Genomic DNA, 26,499 nt, shown 5'->3' with positions numbered 1-26,499 from the left:
GATCGTCTGATTCCCAAATTTTGGAATCCGAATCCATCTGGCTCTAGGTGGCAATTTGAAAGTCCGCAAAATCCGGCTAGAGAATTTCTAGTTCTGCGTTCGAAAAACTTCTGCCAAAATCATGATATAGTATTTAAGATTATAAGTAAGCATCTTGCTAAAATCCCACTGTCGGAACAAATTCAGAATCCGCATCCAGTCCGGCTGTACTGTATCGCTGTGCGCCGAATCCGGCTCCTGATCCGGAGTGTAAACGAGAGGTCATTTCCCCCACGCAAATACAAGTCTCGGCACGAAATATATTACTGGCAGACTAAGCGCTCTGATAATGGCGGCTTATAGCTACAGCTGTGGGTTTGGTTTAGTTGCGTTCAGGAATTAATCATGGTGAAGTGAGGCTCAGCCAACCATTTGCTTTGGAGGATTACCTAAAACTGTGCATGGTAATTTATATATGCTTAATATTAAACATTGGTACAGTGTATGGTATAAGGTCATAAAGTATAGACCTTGGTTTGGTTTGCACTTTTGCGAATATCATGAGCTATAGTGACAGTACTGGATTATCATGACATGGTGGTCGCTCAAATCATGCGCTCTGATTGAATATTTTGTACTTCTGTCTATAATAGTGTAGCGTGGCGCTTGTGGGCTCAGCCAAAGATGTGGTACTAATTCCCAGAGATATAAAATAAGACCGTGGAAGCACAGACGGAAGCGAATAATGCCACTGATGAGGCGAAAAACAAGAAGCCACGAAAACATGACAAGGGCAATAGGTCTCTGTAGAAAATCCAGATCAAATGCTCATCCAGTTCCAGTAAGTATAAACTCATAATTTGTTTGCCTACCAAGTATCATTGCAGTATTGCAGACTTGTACTGACTATACTTAGTTAGTTGACGGACAACTAACCAACGTTTTTTTCAGTACCGTAGTTCTATAGTACTATATGCACATTTGAAAAAAATATTACCGTAGTTTCCAAACAACTAAAGGGCGCCTGTCGTTATATAGTTGCGAGTTTTCAAATTTGAGTAATTCTAGTTAAGATTTTTAAAAATCCAATAGTTTGTACAAGTCTGGTACCTTGCCATCTGTTTTAGATGTATGGGAGAAGGCTTATAATGATTGATATGAAGGAAGTTGCGGAGAATAGTAGCCTGTCCTCCTCTTCATTGTCTGAAGATGAAGAACGACAACAGTCTAAACGAAGACGTCAGCCGCCCAAATTTTTGTTAGATAATTCTATTTCAACTGATGATCAAGGTATAATTTAATCTGTTATTCTGCCCAATATGTTGTACACAGAATATTCATGGGTAAAACTTTCATACTTTGTAGATGATGCGTTTCCTTCAAAGCAGCAACGTAATCCAAGTATTCAGACACAAGGCATGCCTATACCAATTCTAAGACTGCGGCCCTCTCCTGATTCTGGCAATAAAAGTGTGACGAGCAAGAGTGCTGTTTTGAATGATGCTTGCAATGCAAGTTTGCCATCATGCGGAAAGTTTTCCAGAACAGCATGATCCCAACATTGGATGTAGCGGCCAGTTGCAGGGAACTAACCCATGCAGTAAGCTCCTAACAATTTGATTCATTCTTGAATTTGAGTTATAGCGTCGCTCTGTTTTCCAGACGTTCCTTCATTTGTAAGCAATGTTGAACTGCAAAATTCTGACTGTCAACAACGAGGCCTGTTACAAAGTAATGGTGAGATTATCACATATGATTAATCCAGCTTTCTTATATTCAAATAATTTTTAGCTGCTCCGTGCACACCATCAACTCAAACATCTGCATAGAGTGACCACTCTGTTTCTTTGATGCGTAAAGACATTAAAGAATTGAAGTTAGAGATGAACCAGATGATGGATCTCAGTAAAGGTCACATCATCTCCTACTCGAAAAAACACAGCACCACAACCCCAATTTTGCTGGAAGATATTATTGAAGACCCCTGTCAAACCGTATCTGATCTGGAACAACTGGAAAAGAACTTGGTTAACTGCGATTGCAAGAAGTCTGAACTGGTATGATTTTGTTGATTAGAGCAAACTTTGCCGGACTATGTAACTCAGAACTAGGCTAGCCCGCGAAGCCATTCTGAGCAGCCCGGGTGTCCATTTCTTGAAATTCGAAACACAAAACCTACTTCTGAATATTGCTGCCTGAAATTAAACCATAAGCTTATAAACTGGGCCGGAACGGAAATATGCCGCGCATATTACGCGGCCTACGTCCCTCGCAAGCTCGCTTGCGTAATCCATATTCAACATAACGCCAATGTAGCAAAGTATGTCATAACAATTGAAATCACAATTAGTCACTCTTTCCATATAGTTTAGTTCAAACCTTCTTTGTGCCATTGTCACATTACGCATTACACGGTCTGTGCTTTAAATTTTTTCGTGATAGGGTACGTTTCGAAAAGCCTATTTCTTCGTAAAACAATGTCAATCAGTGCTCGTTTTTACTGAGACATCATCATCCATGAACGATAAACGGTCATGTCAAAAAAGACTGCCGAAAGCTGAAATGCAAAGACGGTAAGGAATTTAAACACAGGGCCGCACCCTAAACCCCCCTTTGGAGAAAGCTGGAAGTGTGGCCCAAAGTGATTTTGTAAATTCAGCTGAATGGTATAATTTAGGAAACTTTATTTAAATTTTCTTAACGCTTCGTGCGATTTATTGTGGCGAAATGTCTTGATATTAATATGAGTATCCTCCCCCCCCCCCAAGGAACGCTTAATTTACAAAGATCAGCATTTCGGCGTCGCGTCACGACACACCAAGAAGTTGACAATGACATTTCGGCCAACATGTGACTCTGTGAATTGTGCTGCCAAAAAGCTCGATGGCGAGGAAACCTTGCAGGGATATCTATACATCCCTGAAACCTTGACCAAAAGTACCGCCTCATGTTGGCCGAAACCTATAGATATATATATATATATATGTCGATTTCACCAAGCAGCAACTGTTCGGAAAATCGGAAGGCAGCGATCAAGACAATAAGCTGTGTAGTACCCCAAATACCTTTCCTTCCAGTTAATTGATGTCTATCTAACAATGTTAGTGCCGGGCAAAATTGAGTACCTGAAATGTAGTAATAAACTGAACTGATGAAGTTATTTTTCATTCTTGCACAAACCACTATCATAAGACAGTCCCATTTGTATTTTGTACTACAGGTATCTGCTTTAAATGGAATTTCGGGTGAACAATTGTCTTCAACGTTCTGAAATATCATGACCAGCATAGCTGTAAAGTGTAAAGGATGTATGGAAATTCTACAGCCTGAAGGGTCGAAAAACAAAAATGAACAGAAAAGAAATTTTCAAAATTTGACTCTTTACAAGACTGTTAAACGTAAGTTGTTACTGATATTACAATCGCAATTTACGAAACCCTCAATAACGGAAAGCATTTTTACCGAGGTAGGGTATTTTGATTTCCCTTTTTGTGGAAGATCATTGCAGCTAAAGTGCAAATTGTTGCTGACCACACAGCTTTATAGGCTAAGCCCTCGTTTGAAGTCATCTTTTACTGAGATCCGACATGGCGAAATCACAAACAAGTGCGTTGATTGCAAAACTCTGTGTTACGTCTGGAATGTTTTGAATTCCCAATTTTGACACTGCGGTAATTGCATTAGAGAGAATGTTATCGCTGGCGGGGATTCCGATTTGCTGCATTGTTTTGTCATGCTGCCCCTGATCTACTTATATTCTCTTTGTAGGAGCATGTAAAGTGGCCCATCCTACGGTCGAGAATCAAACAATTACAGCTAAAGTGGGCGGCTTTCTAACTGTTATTGGAGCTTGCAAGGTAATTTTGTTCATGAAGTTGACGTCTGTGTGACAACTGTGCTCTTTATCATATTATTTGACAGTAAGTGAATCGTTTCTACCTCCAGGGCTGCTACCATTCATCTTCAGAATACTATATCAGTGGCTCGCAAACTTTTCAAGATATGTTCAGTTATTTTGTAATCGTGTATTGCAACTTTGACATAATGTAATTTGAAAAAAATTTATAGTAATAATTGAATTTTGTCGATATTTGCCGGTCTTGCATAAATTTTTGATCCTCTCGTTGCACTTGCTCAGATTTAGCGGTGGAACCAATGTCACCAAAACTTTGGGGCAAATAATTAATCACTCATTTCAAACTCCTTTTAATTCACATTTCAACATGGTAAGCAAGTTTATCCTCCACTGGTTGCATTTCTACTGCGTGGAGGGCTCAGATTGCAATGGCCTGACCCACGTTCCCTCTGAGCTGCACACATGCGCAATTGCGCAGTGCTGACACGGTCTCTGCGCACAGAAAATTCAAGCTGCACACAAAAAATCCTAAGTGATGTCATTGTTTTTAGTCGTTACGCACTGCTGTATAAGGGACCGCGCGGTGAGTTGGTGAGTGTGTGCAGACTCGTCAAAAATCAGAGAAAACATTGGGCCTTACTATCCTGGGCCGGCTGTTTCGGTGGCGAACAAGAGGCATGGCAAATCTGGCTCAATTCCAACGTGTAGAAGTGAAATTATTTATGTACCAAATTAGGGATTTGAAACTTCGCATCTACTGGTTGGAATTGCGCCAAATTTGTTATGCATTGTTTTTTTTGGCAACTTGACAATTTCATAGGAATGACAGCAAAATTAAAAAAAATAATTCAATTTTTTTAATAAATTGAAAATTTTGTAACTCTAATAACTTAGGGGCAGGCCACATATAGCTTTCATCCGACTCTGATGAGATGTAGTGGCACGTACGTATGGAGTCGCAATGTACAATGCGAAAATGGTAGTGGAAACGGTGGCTTTTCTTTCCCGGCAATGACAACAAACAGCCAACAGCAACGAAAATAATTCCAATTATTTAATAACTACAGGTTAATGCTGAAGTAACCAAGTATTTCAGCAGTGTCATAAGCAATGTTCCCTCTCATTTTGGACGAGTCTGCGCCCACTCAACAACTTACTGCGCAGATCTTCGGACAGCAGTGCGTAACGACTAAAAAACAGGTCATCACTTTGGATTTTTTTGTGCGCAACTTAGATTTTCTGTGCGCAGAGACCGTCTCAGCACTGCGCATTTGCGCACGTGCGCAGCTTAGAGGGAACATTGGTCATAAGTCACATGCCCTTGAAAGGGTGTGCATTAGACTCGGACTAAAGTGCATTTGATGTAGGTTTACGTTACTTTGGCAGGTTGCATTATTGCAACATAAAAATAGCCACAGTTGCAATTTATTATCAATTATCAACTTCCTGTGTAAGTACACGGCATCCACAGGAAGAAGCGCAACAAATCAAAATGGATTTACGATTTAGCGCAGTCCATATATCTTTAGAGTTGGCGAAAAATGTCCGACCTTAAAGTCATTGTACATAATGTCAGAGCAACATGAATTAATTGTATTGTTGGTTTTAATGTTTGACATCTCATCTTTAATAGGTACACAACCAACTATATGTACATTGTACAGCTAGCTATACTATCCCGTTCACCAAAGAAATGTTTGAACCTGGCCCAGAATCGTTGTATTATTGTCCCCACCATAGTGGAATTAAAACCCCAATCACGCAGTGCGGATGCGGGGGTTGGATCATAGGGTTCCGCGACGTGAGTGGAGCAGCGGAAGTACCGATGAGTTATACGATCTTCCAGGGCCATAACTGTCGGACTCCAAACAGCCAATTAGGGGGGGTGCTCGACTGAACCCAAAATTACTTTGTTGCTCGTTTGTTGAAGTAGATGTAATCAAATTGAAAATTGTAGGTCTACATTTAAATATGATTATAAAGATGAAAAAGGTGCTTATGTGAGGGAAATATACAAATCGGCGGTGGCGATTACCACACATTGAAAAGGACTACGACTCTAACTCTAGTACCCGGTCCAGGGCTTTTGGGCGACAAAATATATCCTGTCGTGGGCCTCAATGAGTAAAAGGTGCAGCAGACGTATTTAGCTTCTGATGATCCGTTCTGTATGATGCACCTGTACTTCTTGGGCGTAAAGTGAGCATATAGAAGATATTATATCATTAGAGGGAAATCACGTGATTGTAATGCCCAGGTTACTTTGAATACTGCGCTAGTTATTGACGCACCAACAATAACAAATTCGCCATAGGCATTTGGGCGTGACAATCACATTATTCTGCGAGTGTTTTGACATATGTGAGGGCACAAACACGAACGACATTTTGTTGAACAGCATTTCTGTCCTGCTGACCCTGTCAATGTGGCGCAACGAGTGACGATCGATATACTGTATATGTGCTTAGTGAGGCGTAGAGCGAGCGATAGCGAAGCGATACGCCGCCCTACACAAGTGACAAAGCACAATCGACTGATTGGCTTTACATATGTGTGTTGAACAGCATTTCTGTCCTGCTGACCCTGTCAATGTGGCGCAACGAGTGACGATCGAAATACTGTACCCGTGCTTAGTGAGGCGTAGAGCGAGCGATAGCGAAGCGATACGCCGCCCTTCACAAGTGAGGAAGCGCAATCTGTGATTGTGATTTTTTCCCCCCGCCACCCTATCAGCGGCGCGCTTTGACGTTAAAAACATTAACAACGATTGAGGTGAGTGTACGTGTCTTTACCGTCGCTGTTACCGCAAATGGATGCAGTGTGATTGACGAATTAACATATAGTTATGTTACATAGTGGATGGCATCAGATACGTGCGTTTACATTAATGGTATACGTTGTGGATATCGTCGTACCATGTCGCGCTTTCCATTACATTACTAGTTGGTTGCCATTTAAGTCGTGAAACTGATGTAATGCTGTATATCATACACGGATCATATACGATATCAGTAATCATTATAATTGACACATTAATCGTAACTTTGTCGTAATATCAGATTCTTTAAATACGTACGTAATCAGGCGACATCTACATTTACGTACTCGGCTCTGAATACATTGTCATATCGAGTATCCCGTCTACCTTGCATGTCGCATTTCAGTAACATGTTTGTAGTGTAATGTTGATGTAATATATACGAATAAATATGCTCACTAGCTCTCTATAATGCGGTGCTGGGATGACTCGACTCATCGTTTTCGTATGAATTGGCCTGACTCGGCGCATCAGAAAGGTGGATTGACTCGCGACCGGCTTCGAGTCATCACAATAATGGTTGTTAGTGCGGAGATAGTTTGTACTTAACGGGCATATTATCAAACCTTGATAATAATGACATTTTAATTTTGTCAGCTGATTGATGTGAGAGGTACATGGCTCAACTCCTAATATTATGTCATAATCATTGTTCCCTCTAACCTGCGCACGTGCACAAATGCGCAGTGTTGACACGGTGTCTGCGCTCAGAAAATATAGGGTGCGAACAAATAATTCGAAGTTATTATTTTTTATAGTCGCTATGCACTGTTTTCCAAGGGTCTGCGCAGTGCGTTGGGGAGTGTGCGGAGACTCGTCCAAAATCGGAGTGGACATTGGTCATAATGTCGACTATTATTCGAAATAAATGGCGACCAGTGCCCCATATAAATGGCGACCACGAACATATACAAATGTCGACTATTATTCGATTTAGACTAAATGGCGACCAGTACCATATATAAATGGCGACCACGAACATATACAAATGTCGACTATTATTCGATTTAGACTAAATGGCGACCAGTACCATATATAAATGGCGACCACGAACATATACAAATGTCGACTATTATTCGATATAAATGGCGACCATATTCATACATAAATGGCGACGGCGAACATCTACATATGATGAGATCACTTGCAGTGTCAACCACACCCATCTATACCCTATAATGTTACCTACGGAGTGACCAGTCAATCTCATTTTAATAGTTTTGACTCTAGTCCAGTCGATACATGCTAAATTCAACAAGGCCGAGTCCAAGTCAGCGAGCGGTGGATTGACTCCGTGTCATGGTATTACGTCTTCATTTCGAGTCCAGTTCATTATGTTGACTGCTCAATGTCTAGTTAAAGTATCGTTAAAGCCACTCTGTATAACTATGCTCGGTGATATCGAATGGTTCGCATTGAAAATAAACTGGTATTATTCAGTTTTGATAGTCCTTTCACCCTGTCAATTACCACTGCCACTAACAGAAATCCTGGTAGTTTGGTTACTTTACTATTATACGAAATGACGATGAATTTTGGTGTTGGCCGCCTGTGTCTCGAGTCATATGACTTGGTCCAAGTCATGCGATTTGACCCAGTGTCCAGTTGAGTCATTACATATATTGACTCGAGCCGTGCCTATAGTCCTTACCGTATGCTAAAAAATAATTTGAGTCAAATGCCGACCGCGAACATATCAGTGTTGGGATGACTCGAATCAACTTTTTCGTATGACTTCACTTGACTCGAGTCACTTCGGAAAATGGATTGACTTGACTGGGAGCGTCAAAAATGTGCATTGACTCGTTACTCAGAGCAAAATTTACGAGTCAGGTTCAAGTCATCAAGTAAACGGTATCGAGTGAATCACTATATATTGTGTATGTTCAGATTGTTCGAGATACGCCAGTTTCACTTGTGAAAGCAACCACTCATTCACTGATTCGACGTTACACTATCCTCCATTGTTGATCACAAATAAATTGACCGCAAACTAAACGATCACAGCTTACGTTGTCGAAGTTGTAGTAGAAGATTAATCTAAATAGCAATGTGTCTCTGTTTCTTAGACGGCTCAATGCTTACGTTGCGCAGTGCTCACATTTACCAACCCTCTTGTATGATTTAAATCGAACAAATATAGTTTGTGCGTTTATATTCTCACGGGTGTGTAGATGGGTAGTGTATTAGGATATTGTACCATATAAATTTATTTCAACTTCTCGAAGCTTCGTATTAGGTCCTATATTTTGGCTGATAATAACTGACTGTAGCATGTAGCTGTACAGTTTTTAACATTTTTCATGAGCAGTTCTACGTGTGCGTGAGGGATACAACGTCTTTTTTCTTGTATATTCAACTAGATATTCGTTTTAATACAAGATAAATGATCAATTAATCTGTCTTTCACACAGCTAGCAAAATGATATGACTTAGAATCGTCACTCATATTTCGAAAATTAAATCTGACTGGAATTGTGATGTGACTCGTGACTTGACTTGACTTGACTCGACTTGATTTGACTCGGCTTGAATCGAGTCACATCCAACAAACGACTGACTTGACTTGACTCGAGTAAACTTTGAAAATCTATTGTCTTGACTTGACTCGAGTCAACTTTGAAAATCTATTGTCTTGACTTGACTCGAGTCAAAATCTGCAATGACTCGAGAGGACTCGTGTCTTAAAGGTAGTGACTTGATCCCAACACTGGAGCATATACAAATGTCAACTATTAATCGATATAAATGGCGACCATAATCATAATGGCGACCGCGCACATCTCAGTATGCTGAGATCGCTTGCGATGTCAACCACATCCATCGATACCCTATAATGTTACCTACGGAGTGACAAGTCAGTCTCACTTTAATAGTTTCGGCAAAATATAACTATATATTCATGCTTAAACCTTCGAAACTGCTACATGACTGAAATTGTGACTTGACTCGTGACTTGACTTGACTTTACTCTACTGGAATCGACGCGAGTCACCTTCAAAAATCGAGTGACTTGAGTTGAGTCCAAATGTGCAATGACGCGAGATGACTCGTTACTCGAAGGTAGTGACTTGATCCTAAAACTGCTGAAATGTTACCTGCGGAGTGACAAGTCAGTCTCACTTTAATAGTTATACTCTAGTCCAGTCGCGTCATGCTCAATTCAACACCGAGTCAAGGCCGAGTCCAAGTCAGCGAGCAGTGGACCGACTCCGTGTCATGGTATTACGTCTCGAGTCCGACTCCAGTTCATTATGTTGAATGCTCAATGTTCGGTTAAAGTCTTGTTAAATCCAATTTGCATAACTGTGCTTGGTGTTACCGAATGGATCGCATTGGAAATATATTAATATTGCTCCTTCCAACAGTTATGTATCCTTGTCCACGACAACTGCCACTAGCCGAAATCTCGGCAGTGTGGTTATTTTAATATTATAAGAAACGATGATGAAATATTGGTGTTGGCCGCCGGTGTATCGAGTCATAGCCTATGACTTGGTACTATAGTCATGCGATATGACTCATGGACAAGTTGAGTCCTTACATATATTGTCTCGAACCGTGCCTAGCCTTTACGTATACTAATAATTGAATTTGATTCAAGTAGAGTCATGATAAAATCGCGACCCGCGTCGAGTCATCACAATACTAGTGGTGCATGCGGATATGGTTTGTACTTAACGGGATTAAACTCAAGCCTTGATAATAATTAAATTATAATTTTGTCAACTGATTGCTGTGAGAGGTACATTGTTCCGACTCCTAATATTAGTTCATAATCATTGCTACCTCTAAGTTGCGCACGTGCAGAAATGCGCAGTGCTGACACGGTCTCTGTGGACATAAAATATAAGTTGCACACAAGTAATCCGTAGTGATTTAGTTTTTTAGTCTTTACGCACTGTCCTCCGAGGATCTGCATGGTGCGTTGGTGAGTGTGCGCAGACTCGTCTAAAATTGAAGAGGACATTATCATAATGTTTACTATTATTCGATATAAATGGCGACTAGTAGCATATGTAACTGGCGACCGCAAACGTATAAAAATGTCAACCATTATTCGATATAAATGGCGACCAGTAGCATATATAACTGGCGACCGCAAACGCATAAAAATGTCGACCATTATTCGATATAAATGGCGACCGAAATCATATATAAATGACGACCATAATCATATATAAATGGCCACCGCGAACATCTATACATGCTGAAATCGCTTATAATGTCAACCACCTACATCGATACCCTGGTTGCGAGTACACTGTAAGCTAAAACGCGTGCATTTATGCACAAAAAAAACACACAATAATCGATTTTTTTTTAGATGCCACATTGCGTGGTAGCGATGTATGTCATAATATTGTGTGGTCTGAAGTGGCATGTCAGTACCTATCACTGCAGAGCTCGAAATTATGTACCTGAAACACCACCACACTGTGTATCCACAGGCTCTTCTCGAAACAATATTTTATTTTAAAAGAATCGGTTGTAGAATGTACAATAAAAGAAACAGTGTAAGTTGCCGTTAAATATGACAATACAAATTGAAAACATAACAATTTTTTGACACAGTAAGACAGGATTTTATACAGTAATAACAGAGATTCTTGCAGGTACAGAACTGCAATATACAACTGAATAGTATGTGCTGTGCATGTTGAAATGAACCCAATCATTTTCGGATGACACTCGTCAGAGGTAATCGTCAGCAACTAGTGGAGAATTGGAAATAACATTGTATATCAACAATCGTATCACAAAATAGGCCTTCACCAGCATGAAATTTCGCGAGAGTGAGCGTTTAATGCACTATTCCCATGCAGGTGGTGCACAAACTTCTGTTGACAGAGTTTCGAATGGTGTATTTTGATAAGATATAAAATACACCAACCGAAACTCTGTCAACAGGAGTTCGTGTACCACCTGGGAATATTGGATTGAATGCTCTCTCGAAATTTCATGCTGCTGACATCATATTTTGTGATACGATTGTTGATATACAATGTTCTTTCCAATTCTCTACTAGATTTGCTGACGAGTGTCGACCGAAAATATTCGGGTTCATTCCGATAAGAATATACTATTTAACAGTAATAACAGTATAAAAGAACTGGATTCGGAACTAAAGCAAGGTGTATGTGCAGTAATGTTGTCAATAAATATTGTTTCTCAAAAATTGTCTGGTTTCATGATCAAATGATTGATTGAATTGCCAAAATGCCATAGTAAACCAATTTTGGCTAAACAGTATGTTATTTTGGAACAGCCCTAATATACAGTGCCACTAAAAACGAAAAATTTACTAATGAAGGCATAGCAAAAGTCTAGCCACTAAAAAAAAACGAATTATTGTGCAAATGCAAAAAATAACGAAATCCACTATGTACAGGTACATTCCATACCAAAAGAAAGCACTACTCACAGTCCAAGTACTTGGAGCAAGGGAGATTAATTAGCCTACATTTTTTCAATTGATTGCTGGGCATTCTGATATTTTTTCCAAAAATTGACGAACTTGTTCGACTGGAATCCTGAATTTTTATCACCAACAAGGACACGTTGAATGAATGGCGATATTTGAAAGACCTTGGGATAACTAAGATCCCATGCGGAATAGCATGCTACGAGATCAATAATCATCTCAAACGGTCTTCTTTCGTTTTCGGATCTGCGCTTGATGGCGATGCGATTGGCCGCAATCCACGACTGTTGAACTCCATTCTCATGACGTGCAATCAAAAGATGTGGAGGTGTCAACTTTGAAGTCGTTAAATCGACTGTATGTGCCTGGAATTAAAACAATATGTTAGCTTTAAATGATATTGCTAAATGTTCATGTGCGAATCCAGAGCACATGACCAACTTCAGCTAGAAATGCTTATTTGAGACTTCTCATAATGTAATGACTTTCTCTTGACTCGAGTCATTAATTTCTCAAAACACAAAAACGACTCGAAACAATCTGTGTATTGACTCGACTTGAGTCATTGCGCATGACTCGAGACTCAGATGGCCAAGAAAGACATTTCCACCGTCATTTTGAATAATACTAAAATAACCACACTATTGGCATTTCTTCTATTCGTACTGGCACTAAAAAATGCTACCAGGAACTACTAAAAGGAAAATCAGTGTATTATAAATGCGAATAATTCGGTATCACCAAACAGTCATAAAAAATGGGTTCAACAGAACTGGAACTGGAAACTGAGCAGTCATCACAATGAATTGGACTCGGACTTGAGTCATAACACCATGAATCGGACTCGAACCTCTACTTGTTGACTTAGAATCGGACTCGACTCGGCGGTGAATTGAAAATGACTCGACTTGATTCGAGTCAATCCTATAAAAGTGACATTGAGTTGTGACTCGGAGCCTTGTGACTTGGTTACGACCCTGCTTCTCATACTAAAGATATAAATGTAGTTGAATCGGCGAATAGTTTAAAGGGGCACTGTTCTCTAAAAATGATGTCGTCTCAAATTGAAGGGCGAAACGAGAAAAAGTTTTAGGCCACAGCCATATTCTTCACAATGCCACCGTAAAGGAGCTGCAATTTATTGAATTTTTTACAGGGGAATCATGCTCCAGCAGTCACACAGAAATCGAACTTTATATCGTTGTCAGCCGATGTTATGAAGGAAATATGTCATACAAGCAAAGGTCGTTTAAACACCGCGTGCAACGGAAGATGTTCAGTCAACTACAGAAGACAACTATATGAAGTTCGATTTCTGCGTGACTGCTGGAGCATGATTCCCCTGTGGAAAATTCAATAAATTGCAGCTCCATTACGGTGGCGTTCTGAAGAAAATGGCTGTGGCCTAAAAAATTTTCTCGTTTCGCCCTTCACTTTGAGACCACATAGTTTTTAGAGTGCTGTGCACCGTTAACAAGCTTAGCTCCAAAGGGCAAATTTATAATAAGTTATTATATTATTCGATTATTAATTGAAGCATTAATTTATGCACCAATTGTGTTCAGATGCATAAATTTCTCTACATCATCAGAATCTTCAGGGGTACCAATGAACCTCGGACCTCGTTCGATCATAACTTGTTAGCTGCTTATTCTTAAAGGGGCTCTGCGCTATAAAAATTATGAGGTCCCAAATTAACTCGCAGGTTGAAAAAAAATTTGCCATAGACATCGTCTTCAGAAAGCCACCGTAATGGTGCTGCAATTCAATTATGGTTAACATACGAACTGCTTTAGGAGGATTTGTCCTCCTTTTTCAGGTTTTTCAAATTGTCGTCCTAGGACGCCTAAATGTCTTCCTTTTTGGCAACTCCAGTACTGTTAGTGTGAAAATCCTCTCCCGATTCCAAAATATGACAAACATATAAATTGAAAGAATTTTGCATAAGACCCGTTACGCTCGAGCTTCCGCGTTTCTTAACCCATTGCGAAATTTATGGTGCGTTAACTTCACCATCGCTTTACTCGTTGTGACTTCTATATTTTCGCAAAGGGTTAAGAATTGATGACTCGCAGCCACGTCAGTTGGTCTTGGTACGAAATTCTGCAGCTCCATTACGTCGAGCGCAGTGTTTAGCATAGCATAATATACCTTCGTTTTAGGACGGCTCAAGAATTTCGATCATATTGAAAGATTTTATTAATAGAACTTTTATGTATATCTAAAATAGAGGTCTGAAACTCAAATATGCTAGCGGGCCAATTTCCTACTTTTTGATGGCGCCGCGGGCCGCAGGCACCAATAATAGGGGAATTCAATGTATTTCCGAGTAGGCTTTATTTGACGGGACCTTGCAGACTGACATTCCACACACATCTTGGAAATGTGATTTACTATTGTGAATTCATGCCTGCCACGAAAAAAATCACATTTTAAAATATTCGAACACAATTGTTGCTGCACTTGGCATAGTTGCTGTATATTTAGTTGTAGTCACCATGCGACTGTACAAATGCATCGGGACATCGTAAAACTATCGTATTATAGTTTTGCAGCTAGCGGACATTTGAACTGGCACAATTATAGGTAGAATACTTTAGAATTTTAAAAAGATTGATCTGATATCAGAGCATTGGAGCAGTGCCGCCTAATCCGGGTTTCGATCATACTCCTGATAACAACGCTATTGATGATGTCATTACCCAAGTCAAATTGAATCAGCATTAGATTTACGCTCAAATGTTGGAACAGATCTATTATAACTTGAATATAATGATTACTGTGCCATAGCGTTAGAAATTTCCAATCGCCGAAGTATTCATTGACCTTCCATGGCGTGGTAACTTTTGAAATTGATGTAATAGTGAAGTTTGATGAGTAGTTTCAGGTTTCTGGAGTAGTTTTGGGGCAAATTTCCAGTTTTCAAAGTAAAAAGGGATATTTGGCAGTTAAAGATTGTCGAATACTGCGAAATCCTAAATACCGTCACGGGCTGCATAAAATGGCCGCGTGTTTGAGACCTCTGATCTAAACTGAAGCAGATCCATACTACACAGGTAGCAAATCTTACCTGACAAAGACATATTGCACTCAAACCATGGTTCGACTTTATTTTCTTGTCTGTGAGAGCCTTCTGGAGTTCCAGCAGGATATGAATTTCATCGTCTTCATTTCCCTGCAAACAATTAGAGTCATAATAGGCACAGGTGAGGGACATTCCTGCAATTCAAAAGTTTCCATTCCATCCATCACATTCCATTTTAGATAAAGGCAAGTTTGGGCATTAGCACTGTACGCAAGTTGTGGAATTATTGATTAAATGCGCGCTATCTCGTTTGCTATCATCTGAAGACTACTAATTCTTGTCTGCTTTATACACTCGTATTCCGTCGGTGTCACTTGTCAGTGTTTGATTTGTTATTAGTACTGCGCATTGTGCAGTACACGGCGTTGAATTACGTTGTCAAAAATTGATGCAACACAAGATTCTCGATGGCGCAAATTCTGAATTTATTCGATTAGTTTGAGCAGCAACATTCTATGCTGATTTCACCAAACTTACGATCCTTATTTGATGTACAAATTCGACTTCATCGTTAGAAACGTAGATTTCATCGCGCGCTCCGAGAAAACCATCTCTTATTGCGATTTGACGAGCAAATATACCTTCTACAAATTAAAGTGCATTATTTGCATCGGTGAGGACCGCAAACCGCGTTTAAAATATTTCAGCGGGAAATCGCATTGCGTAGCATTGTGCGATGCGATATGCGTGACCAGACGAATCTCGCTAAATGGTCGCGGACCCGCGTAACACTGATAATACGACTTCTTGAATTACAACTGAATATTAGAGTCAGAATGGCCATTTTAAAAGATCGTGGTTTTGCGTTTCAAAAAGAGGGATTTCGACACCACCTGGTTACGCGCCTGCCGCCACCCCATGCAAAAATAAAAGTCAGTGCCTATAACTGTAGCACTGTTAATTATCAAGCATGATACCAACCTCTTGATCAGTCTGATTTCCAAAAACTTTATCAAGAGTGAGAAGCATTTCCATGTACTCCTCATGCATTTCTTCAACACTTCTATCAACAAGCAGTTGAAACTCATGTCTGCTCTATTGAAAATAACAATGCGTTACTCAGAGCTGTTAGTCATGAATATGCACATCACTTAAACAGGTTACCTAGAGTAAGTAAATTCATCCATATTATTCATTTTAAAACACATAGCCTAGTTATTCAGAATAACGCGAAACAATAACTTCATATTGTTTATTTATTCGCTAAAAGCTTTTCGACTGACCCGCATCAGTAGCGAACGTCAGTGATAGGGTGGATCAAATTCGAAATGTAAGAATTATTTTGTGTCTAAGATGTAATAATGACAAAAACAAACAACTAGTAGACGGGCAACATACGGTAGTAACGATACAATACAAACGTTAACGAGTACATATTCGGTTATAAATAACCGAGAACACAGCACACATTAATGAAATAATCCAAGGGTTTACAGGCGTTCATTCTGCCTAATTGACCATGTTGTTTCGTAGTGAGCTAACAAAAATATCCGCCTCGTGCAACAGCACGAACAACTTTTCAGCTATGGCGCTGCAATTTGGAAGAGCTCCAAATTTTTTAGTTGTCCAAGCCTGGTAGAGTGTACACTGTAAGCATGTCATGTAATGGGAAAATAGTGTATGCTAATGCAATAGGAAGATAAAAATGCAATATAATTGCTTATTTTGCCGAGGCACACAAACAATTTCAATTTACTGATTTTCGAAGTTATGACTGCAAATTGAAGTCATCTGTAAAGAATGAAAGACCTCACCAGTCTAATATCTTGCAGCATTGGAAAGCTCTTCAAAATTTCAGCAACGCCACCAAATTCTAGCACCTTTAACTGATTGCGTCTGTCGTGATGAGTGAACTTCATGAGAGTGATGACATTCGGCCAATTGGCACCAGGTCTATTGAACTCTGTTTCCAACTGCACCCTGGCGTCTTCAATCGTTATATTAGGGTGATCTTTTGAATAAAATGAAACTTATAAATAATAAAAAAACGAATAACAATCATCCAATCACCTGATGAGCCTAGACACAAAGCATGCGCTCTACATGAAGACGTACCAGATGCCTTTTTCTTTTGTCTGAGATTCCTCAACTTTTGCGACAGCTTTTTCGAGAAGTAATACTGAAAAGCATTTGATCATGAATGCACTTTAATATATTGAATTCGGATAGGATCCGGACAGTAGGTCATAGTCAAGAGAAGACGGTGCTTCATAGCAAAACAAGTCCAGTGTCTTCATATTTTTGTGTCTCTTTTTACAATGGCTACTGAGATCTTCATATTTTGAATACACTATGCCACAGATCCTGCATGACATGATAACACTCGGATGTTGTCTGTGACAATAAATGTGTAGACAGCAAATCGGTAGTTCCGATAAAAGGGCACAACCAACACTTTCCATTAGACATTCTACCAAACCATATTAAGTAATTGAAACAGGTCAAGTGCAGAGAAAGATGTACATAACTTCATCTGCAAATGAGGTTTCATCACTAGGTCTATTATGATATCTTCAGATGAAATTATTAAACAGCATTAGCTCCCATTTTCATGGTCTGCTCTTAAGGCGCATCAAGCTGCTAGATCGAAAATAGGTAATCTATATATCTACTCATACCGCTGGGCGCTGGTGCTGTATTTGAAAGTCGATAACATGAACATAACATTATTTACAGATGATGTTGAAAATTTACATAAACGAATTACCTTGCAGTAAATCAATGTGCTCCCTCTCCATTCCGTTTTGAACTAAAAACATCTCCATTCCCTCGCTATATGCTATTTAGATTCACGTAACAAAGACCGACAGATTCACGGTATATCTCACTCACTCTGGTCCTGCGTGGTAACGATCGATTGTCTCAGGATTGCGTCATACAGTCACGTGACTCAGTAAGTCATGCGTAAAGAAGAGACAGTTCATCAATGATAAAATACAAAGGGTACTACTAATAACTGAATGATTGCTATACTGTTGGCAATGATAGCGGTACCCGATACGAGTAAAATGTTCAACGTCGGGGTGTTTCATACATATTTGTATGACAAATTTCTTCAGTAAGTTCGGTAGGGAAATAATATGATCAACCTTTTATTTTATCGCAATCTCTTAGTATGTTGATCTGATAATTTGTTTATAATAAACTGAAATGAGTAACAAGCGATTAACTATAAGGATTAACGTGACTATCGTAGGTATGTAAAGTCAGATCAGAGCAAACCTCAAGACAGCGAGTCGTCAGTCAGGTATTGGTACAGCATGACCATAATATCTGATCACCAACCTATTTGCTTGACAGACAGACAGACATTTATTGCTTCGTCAAACAAAAAAAGTTGACTGGAGGTGACGATATGGCCTATAAAGGCCTTGTTACTCGTCACCTCCATGGCAGTGAAATAATCAAGTGCACTCATCCCAATAAATATAACAGCGGACAGTCTGCAACATGAAAGAAAATAATAATCACAAATAGAAGACAATAATACACACAAATATATAACAAAGACAGCTTGAAGCCCGGTACCACTGTCGGTTACAATCTTGGTTATTTATAACTGTAATAATATTGTTAATTAAACACTGCAGCCTGAAGTAAAATCTATAACTTAGGACATACCGATCAAATCACATTTTGCGAGGCTTTTCGGCGTGTATCAATATTACCGCGCTTTAGGCTGCCTGGGATGATATATCACATCAATAGTAACCTCGTGAAGTTTCAGAGTGGAGATTAGCAAGCGACCTCTCAAACTCCCTCTCAATTGATATCCGGTATGAATGCTTGACACCACAGGAAATTTGTCCGGAATGACTATACTGATATGCATGTGAGCTCATAGACACATCATATGAGCATTAACCCACATCTTATGACATTCACTGATGATGTGTGGACGTGCACACAACATGGCGGATTCTCGATGTCAGATCTCAGCCGATAATATGTGTCAGCCAAATATTGTATATACCTATGCCCAATGTTGTGTCTCATTCAACGCTGTGAATTTACAGTGTAAGGCTATAGTTTATTCTTAACGGGCATATTACCCAAAATCGATGCTAATCACATTTTAATTTTGTCACATGAAAGCTGTGAGAGGTATATTGTTGCGATACGCAATATTAGGTGTGAATGTCGCCTATAGTATTCGATATAAAAGGCGACCAGTTTTTAATATAAATGGCGACCATGATCGTATAAAATGTGAGCTAATAAACGCATTCAATGTGGACCACCCCCAAAACAATGTTGTTCATGGTCTCTTACGTGAGGCGGTGTTGGGATTAAGTCACAACGTTCGATCATGAGTCATCTCGAGTCATTGCACATGTTGACTTGAGTCAAAACAAGTCATCGATTTTCGAAGGTGACTCGAGTCAAGTCAAGTCACTTGTTTTTTGGAGACGACTCTAGTCAAGTCAAGTCCATCGTTGAATTGCTCATGCACACCTAGAACTGCCATTGAAATACATGAGTAGCTGTATAGCTACATGATACAGTCTGCTATTATCATCCGAAATACATAGGATGGAATACGAAGCCGTGAGAAGATTATGTATATTGATACGGTACAATGCACTACCCAATCACACATCCATGATAATATAAACGCACAACCGTTATTCGTTCGATTTAAATTATATAAGAAGGCTGGTTAAGGTGAGCTATTCGTAATATACTCACTGAGACATCCAAGAAACAAAGGCCCGTTGCTATTAGATTAATCTAATACCATTACGACAACGTAAGCTGTGATCATTACGTTTGAAGTAAATTACTTTGTGATGTAACAAGGGAGGAACAGCGAAACGTGCGAACAGTGAAAGACCGGTGCTCTCACAAGCGACACCGGCGTATCGCGATCAATTCAAACACACATAAGATACGGTGATTTGTTCGACACTTTTACCTTGATGACTTGAAATTGACTCGCAAATTTTGCTTGGAGTCACGAGACAATCCACATTTCTTAATCGTCGAGTCAAGTCAAGTCATTGTTGCAAAGTGACTAGAGTCAAGTAAAATCATACGGAAAAGTTGACTCGAGTCATCCCAACACTGACGTGAGGTTGGTTGTTGATATGTATGGTATCAATACCACAGGTCGGCTAATAAGAATATTTCTCATTGATTCTTACGCAAGATTTTAATATCTCGAGTCGTCATGACTCGTCTTGAGTCCAACTCGACTCACGAATTTGTTGGAGACTAGACTTGACTCTAGTCATTTTATCGAATGCGTAAAATGACTCGACTCGACTCCAGTCAATTTGTGTATTGACTCGACTTCTACTCGGACAAGGAGGTGTTGAACAGCATCCCGCCGACCGTCCGACAGTCCACAAGCATGTCCACATTCAAGTCGAAATACAAGCAATTGCTACTAACTAAATACTAGTCCATCCTTAAGATTACCGGACCACTACCGACCTATCGATCTCGCTTTCCATGACATGCCGCTCCATTTCTTCTAGCTTTTTTCTATACTATCGTCCTTACTTTTCGTTCAGTGTGCATGCCTCCTCTTTACATCACATAAGCCAATGTCAATGTATGATTCCATATATTACTCCAAGTCGCTTCGACACCTTCCTATCTTTTCATTGTATCGCATATTAGTGGTGTATTGAACTGATAAAAAATGCTAATAAACCAATGATGATGATGAACTGGATTGATATCAAAACGGAACAATGAACACACTCGACTCGACTCGAACCCGAATCACAGCACTAAATGTCTAGGACTCACCCTCTATTCACGGACATGGACTTGACTTGGTGGAGAATAGAAATTTACTCCAGTTTACTCGAGTAAAAACTTTAAAAGTGATATGGACTTATGACTCAAACCTTGTGACTTGGTTACAACTCTGTTCTTACGCGAGGGCATATTTATGGATAACTAGCAGACATCATTACGTCAATCGTACTTTTCATATCATACACGATATGAACTTTGGACACTTGTATCTGTGGTTAAAATATAGATATGGTCTCAGCACCCAACGAATTCGATATCGCAAGAATCGTGGAAAGATATATACAGCTTATTAAAGGAGAGGTTTTCAACCTTTCGATCGTTAACCAATGTTGCTGACCTTCTTGATTTGCACGCAACTGGGCAAGTCATAATAAAAACCCCATACATGGATTGCTCAGGAACCTGACGTAGACTCATCATGGACAAAATCATTTGGCAGAAATTAGCCTGCAGAAATTGTTAAGGTGGTATTCCGGGACCACATTTTATCGAACTACAGTGATCATACACTTATATATATATACGGATGGTTCGAATATATTGTCATGATGTGGATATGCCGTATACATCCCTCGGCTAAATGTAAAATTGTCTGCGACGATTCCCAAATGTTGTTCAATATTTATGTACAGTGCATATGCCATCAAAGATGCATTATCATGGCTTGAAAAGAACACGCAAAGTAAAATTGCTAAATTAGGTGACAGTTTGAGTGCCCTAACCGCCATCGCCAATCATGGATCGGTCAAGGACTACGTTGTGAATTATATATTAGAATACATTGCAAAACTTTAAAATAACAATAATTCAATCACGTTCATCTGGATATCTGGGCATGCTAATATTCGTGGCAACGAAATCGCCGATCAATTAGCCAAAGACGCTGATTCGCGAAGGGAGGAATGGAACAATCAATTATTACATCTTCGTGGTGCACTGTTTCGTCTTAAAAACGTCTGCAGATGTGAATGGGAACAGACATACCAAAGCACTGAGACCGGAGAGCGTATATGAATCTGTGACCATCAATTATACCGACGAAATAGCTCAAATTGGAACACGGCAAATAGACGTAATTCTACTGGGATTAAGAAGCGGCCATTGCAGACTGAATCAACATCTGCATAAGATCCGTTGTTATGAGACTCCACCATGTCAGCAATGCAAAGCAGAAGAATATGTAGAGCATTTTATGTTACATTGTGAGATATATCAACATCTAAGGAGGGAGCTATACATCATGCTGCTCGAGTGAGCCGAATAAATTGGGAATTGAAAGACGTTGTAACAGATCCAACGAAGTAGGATGATGTTGTACAGTTCGTGATATCTTCGGGACGGTTTATATAGTATAGCTAAAACATGTATATCCAATATTCATATAACCAAATATGTTGATGTCGTGTTTGTATATTGGCGGCTAGCTCCGTATATTTAATGTGCATGTTGGTAGAACAAAAGTCCTGGGCGATACTGAATATATTCGGATAATGCAAATTCATTGTAATAACAAGTATAGAAGTGGCGCACCAAACCTGTGCCGTGATAAGCGCCACCATCACGATATTAATAATGAAACCTAACATCGGTCTTGCCGTCTGAGTGTCTAGTCATGCGAAATGACTCGAGTCCAATTCGGGTCAACAAAGATATTGACTCGATTCGAGTCAGTTCCGTCTTTGCAGAAAATGACTTTAGTCAATTTGAGTCATCAATAAATCGCGTCTCTAGTCGATTCATTACAACCTCTATTTTTCATACTTAATGAGCATATTATCCAACATCGCTACTACTTACATTATATTTTTTGTGAGATAAGTGCTGTGAGAGGTGCAGTGTTCTGATACGTATTATTAGGTCCGAATGTCAACTAGTATACGAAGCAATTGGCGGTATGAAATAGGAATCTATCGATCACGTCCGTCTCAGTAACTAATATTGTCCTCACTGGACATTCTCGGTCGTGTCCATATTTGGCGATGTCTATTTTCGGTAATCTCCGTTCTTGGTAATGTACTTTCTCGATGGTGTCAATTCGCGGTAATGTCCACTCTATGTTTAGTTCATTCTCGGTGGTGTCCATCCTCAGTATTGGATCCTTATTGGTGAAGGGCGACGTGTCGCTACGCTTCGCTCGCTCCACGTCTCACGAAGCTCTTATGATATTATCTGTTAATCAAGGTATTGAATTGCAATGTGAGGCGTTGAACGATAGGATCGCAGCGAAACAGCGCCCGACAAATATAATTACCATGCTCGGTCGTGTCCATAATCGGTATTGTATATTCATGGTGGTGCCCATTCTCGGCAATGTCCATTCTCAATATTTGCATTATCGGTAATGGTTTGCTTGGTATTGACACGTGCCCATCCTTATCGATGAAGGGCGACGTGTCACTACGCTCCGCTCCCGCCACGTCTCATTATTTTAAGCTGTTATTATACGTCAATTTGATGCAATGCATATCCCTGCATTGGCCATTCTCGGTAATGTCTATACTCTGTGATGTCCATTTTCGGTAATCTCTGTTCTTTGTAATGTCATTTCTCGATGGTGTCAATTCTCGGTAATGTCCACTCTATGTTTTGTTCATTCTCGGTGGTGTCCATTCTCGGTATTGTCCATTCTCAGTATTGGATCCTTATTGGTGAAGGGCGACGTGTCGCTACGCTTCGCTCGCTCCACGTCTCACGAAGCTCTTATGATATTATCTGTTAATCAAGGTATTGAATTGCAATGTGAGGTGTTGAACGATAGGATCGCAGCGAAACAGCGCCCGACAAATATATTTACCATGCTCGGTCGTGTCCATAATCGGTATTGTATATTCATGGTGGTTCCCATTCTCGGCAATGTCCATTCTCAATATTTGCATTATCGGTAATGGTTTGTTTGGTATTGACACGTGCCCATCCTTATCGATGAAGGGCGACGTGTCACTACGCTCCGCTCCCGCCACGTCTCATTATTTTAAGCTGTTATTATACGTCAATTGACAATTTGATGCAATGCATATCCCTGCATTGGCCATTCTCGGTAATGTCTATACTCTGTGATGTCCATTTTCGGTAATCTCTGTTCTTTGTAATGTCATTTCTCGCTGGTGTCATTGCTCGGTAATGTCCATTCTATGTATTGTCCATTCTCGGCGGTGTCCATTATCGGTATTGTCCATTCTCGGTGGTGTCCATAATATGTATTGTCTATTCACCATGGTGTCCATTCTCGGTAATGTCCATTCTCTATAATTGCATTCTCGGTAATGGTTTGCTCGGTATTGACCGGTGACCATCCTTTTTGATGGGAGGAGACGTGTCGCCACATGCCATTGACTTTAATTGTTACCAGAGAAACGAACCCGATACCCATGTAACCGTCATATGCATGAATACCACACGATCAAATATATTCATTTATGTCGTGCGATAGAACATCCTTGAAAATGGCTAGACTTGACTCGAGTGTAGAGTCCCTGAAAGGACTGGAGATAGACTCTTATATATGGATATTATAGTATTGAGTCTTTATGTATTGTAGAAGCGCATAGTAAAGTCCATTCAAGAGACCCGAGTCGAGCCATATGACAAATATGCCAATAGCCATCCAAAAGTAGCGTAAACGGACTAAGTGTATCTAGAGTACAGATGATATTGGTGGGTGTATTGCACTAGAGTAGTCATTAAATCAAGTTGCAACCATGTCATCCACTACTTACATACGTATGTAATAGTTTAATCTAATCGCACGCTTAGCGCAACGACTACCACATTTAACAAGTACTAAGCGTAATATGAGATGGCGATGCCTTACCGTAGTATCTATATGAACGCTACGATACTAGGACCGGAGTAACATATACAATAGCTAATGTATGCAACACAAAGTTTGCCGCTATATTTCATTCAATACGTGCTACTAACTTGAACTAACCCCTATAATTATATAATATACCATTGCATTTCATTCTTACCGAGAAAGCGAACCCGATAACTATATGACTGTTATATACATTGCTGTATGTCGTACGATAGGGATCCTTATTGGTGAAGGGCGACGTGGCGACGTCTCGCGAAGCTCTTATGATATTATACGTTAACTAAGGTATTGAATTGTAATGTGAGGTGTTGCACGATAGGATCGCAGCGAAACGGCGCCCGACTAATATAATTACCCGCGATGTAATCATTGGTCGACAAATATAACACGCGCTCTAAGCACTAACTAAATTGTCGCCCTTATAGCCGTAAGGAATGCATGGGCGATTTTCGATTGCTCTAAAAGTTTACCGATTTTCTCTAAATGTCTCATTTAGATTTAGAGGAATATATCCCCAAAGGCAAAATATGTATGAGATTTGTCGACATTTATAACCCTCGCCGGGCAGGATCGGGTCTCTGTGCTAAGAGGTGGGCCTCAGAACTCTTTCAAACCCGACAATGGGCCACGGCCAAATGATGCCTGAGAACCCCTGGCGTAGCTTCTATATGTTGGAATCGAGCCAAATTTGCCGCGCAGAGTTTAATCGATAATTTAGTCGAAGTAGATGGTAAAGATTGACTTGGCTGTTACACACCACCAAGGTCGTCGTGATTTACAAAAGACGGTTCGGACTCCTTGGATGAATGTTGTGACTTGACATGACCGTCCCACGGTACTCACAACCAAACGCATATAATTACTTTTTCTCTACTGCTATATTCAATCAAAGTAATCAATTCATTTATGTTATAGGATGACGATAAAGGGGAAAACAGGAGCAAGACTGTTATCGAGGAGGCTGAAGATTCCGATACCGATAACATGGACTAATGCTAATGCAGAAATATTTGCTGAAGTGATTGCACAGTTCTGTATCAAGGCCCAATTCTTGCTAACGTATTTTCTTCATCCAAGTTTTTATTTTGACGTGTTTTGTACTGATTTCATACAGAACAGAAAGCCATAAACAGGATTTTTAAAATTGGCGATTAGTTTTCCTTCTGAATCGAGGCCTACCTCTTGCTAACGTATATTGTGTGTTGTGTCACGGACTGTTATTTTACCGTCATTCTTCATCCATTTTTATTCCAATTTTCCGTCGAGGTCTAGTCCAGTGCATTTTTTTGTATTTTGAACTGGTATAATACAGAACAAAATGCCATACATGATTTGTGAAACTGGCGATTTGTATTCGTTCATATGTGAAGTGCAGCATATAGCAGGTTCAACCAACCAGGGTTCAGGGTCACATAGGGTCGAGTTATACAAAAAATATCTTCTTGGATATCTTTGAGGATGTTTATCAGGATATATTTGAGGATGTTTATTAGGATATATTTGAGGATGTTTATCAGGATATCTTTGAGCATGTCCATCGGGATATCTTTGAGGATGTCCTTCAGGACATCTTATATATATCCATTTCTGTCGACAAATGTATATATTTTGCACATGATTGTAGGATATCTTTCGAACTCATGGAAGATGTTTTAAAAATATCTTTAATAAGTTTTGTGTTTGCTGGGTGTCTATTTTTCAAAAGCATGTCATTGCATTCGGCCTCTAGGACGCATATCGGCGTGCTTCT

General features: G+C 39.8%; 2 protein-coding genes across 15 annotated transcripts; one reads left to right on the top strand and one right to left on the bottom strand.

The window, feature by feature from the left end:
* Positions 1–296: 296 nt before the first annotated feature.
* Positions 297–26,075, top strand: LOC145457640 (uncharacterized). Of its 13 annotated transcripts, none has more exons than XM_080335862.1 (8): positions 310–820; positions 1,107–1,269; positions 1,345–1,579; positions 1,642–1,716; positions 1,771–2,036; positions 3,200–3,377; positions 3,748–3,836; positions 25,665–26,075. In XM_080335862.1, the coding sequence occupies exons 6-8, from the start codon at positions 3,257–3,259 to the stop codon at positions 25,740–25,742; spliced, it is 288 nt and encodes a 95-aa protein (XP_080191988.1). In that variant the 5' UTR covers positions 310–820; positions 1,107–1,269; positions 1,345–1,579; positions 1,642–1,716; positions 1,771–2,036; positions 3,200–3,256; the 3' UTR covers positions 25,743–26,075. The 13 variants fall into 13 exon arrangements, 7 of the variants coding, with proteins under 7 accessions (XP_080191994.1, XP_080191993.1, XP_080191992.1 ...); XR_013920942.1 differs by having other exon boundaries at positions 312–820; positions 3,200–3,356; positions 3,731–3,836; XR_013920940.1 differs by having other exon boundaries at positions 316–820; positions 1,642–1,710.
* On the bottom strand, positions 11,109–18,454 carry LOC145457257 (uncharacterized). 2 transcript variants are annotated; one of them, XM_080335447.1, is made up of 6 exons: positions 17,871–18,454; positions 17,174–17,282; positions 16,918–17,114; positions 16,085–16,198; positions 15,149–15,253; positions 11,109–12,443 (listed from the first exon to the last, which is right to left on the bottom strand). In XM_080335447.1, the coding sequence occupies exons 3-6, from the start codon at positions 17,020–17,022 to the stop codon at positions 12,114–12,116; spliced, it is 654 nt and encodes a 217-aa protein (XP_080191573.1). In that variant the 5' UTR covers positions 17,023–17,114; positions 17,174–17,282; positions 17,871–18,454; the 3' UTR covers positions 11,109–12,113. The 2 variants fall into 2 exon arrangements, with proteins under 2 accessions (XP_080191573.1, XP_080191574.1); XM_080335448.1 differs by lacking the exons at positions 17,174–17,282; positions 17,871–18,454 and having other exon boundaries at positions 16,085–16,193; positions 16,918–17,106.
* Positions 26,076–26,499: the final 424 nt, after the last annotated feature.

Source organism: Botryllus schlosseri, chromosome 15 (assembly GCF_051294905.1).
Source record: "Botryllus schlosseri isolate E-star chromosome 15, Bs_hap1, whole genome shotgun sequence".
NCBI lineage: Eukaryota > Metazoa > Chordata > Ascidiacea > Stolidobranchia > Styelidae > Botryllus > Botryllus schlosseri.
The sequence above is the reverse complement of the archived record's forward strand: the minus strand, read 5'-3'. Positions and strand labels throughout refer to the sequence as shown.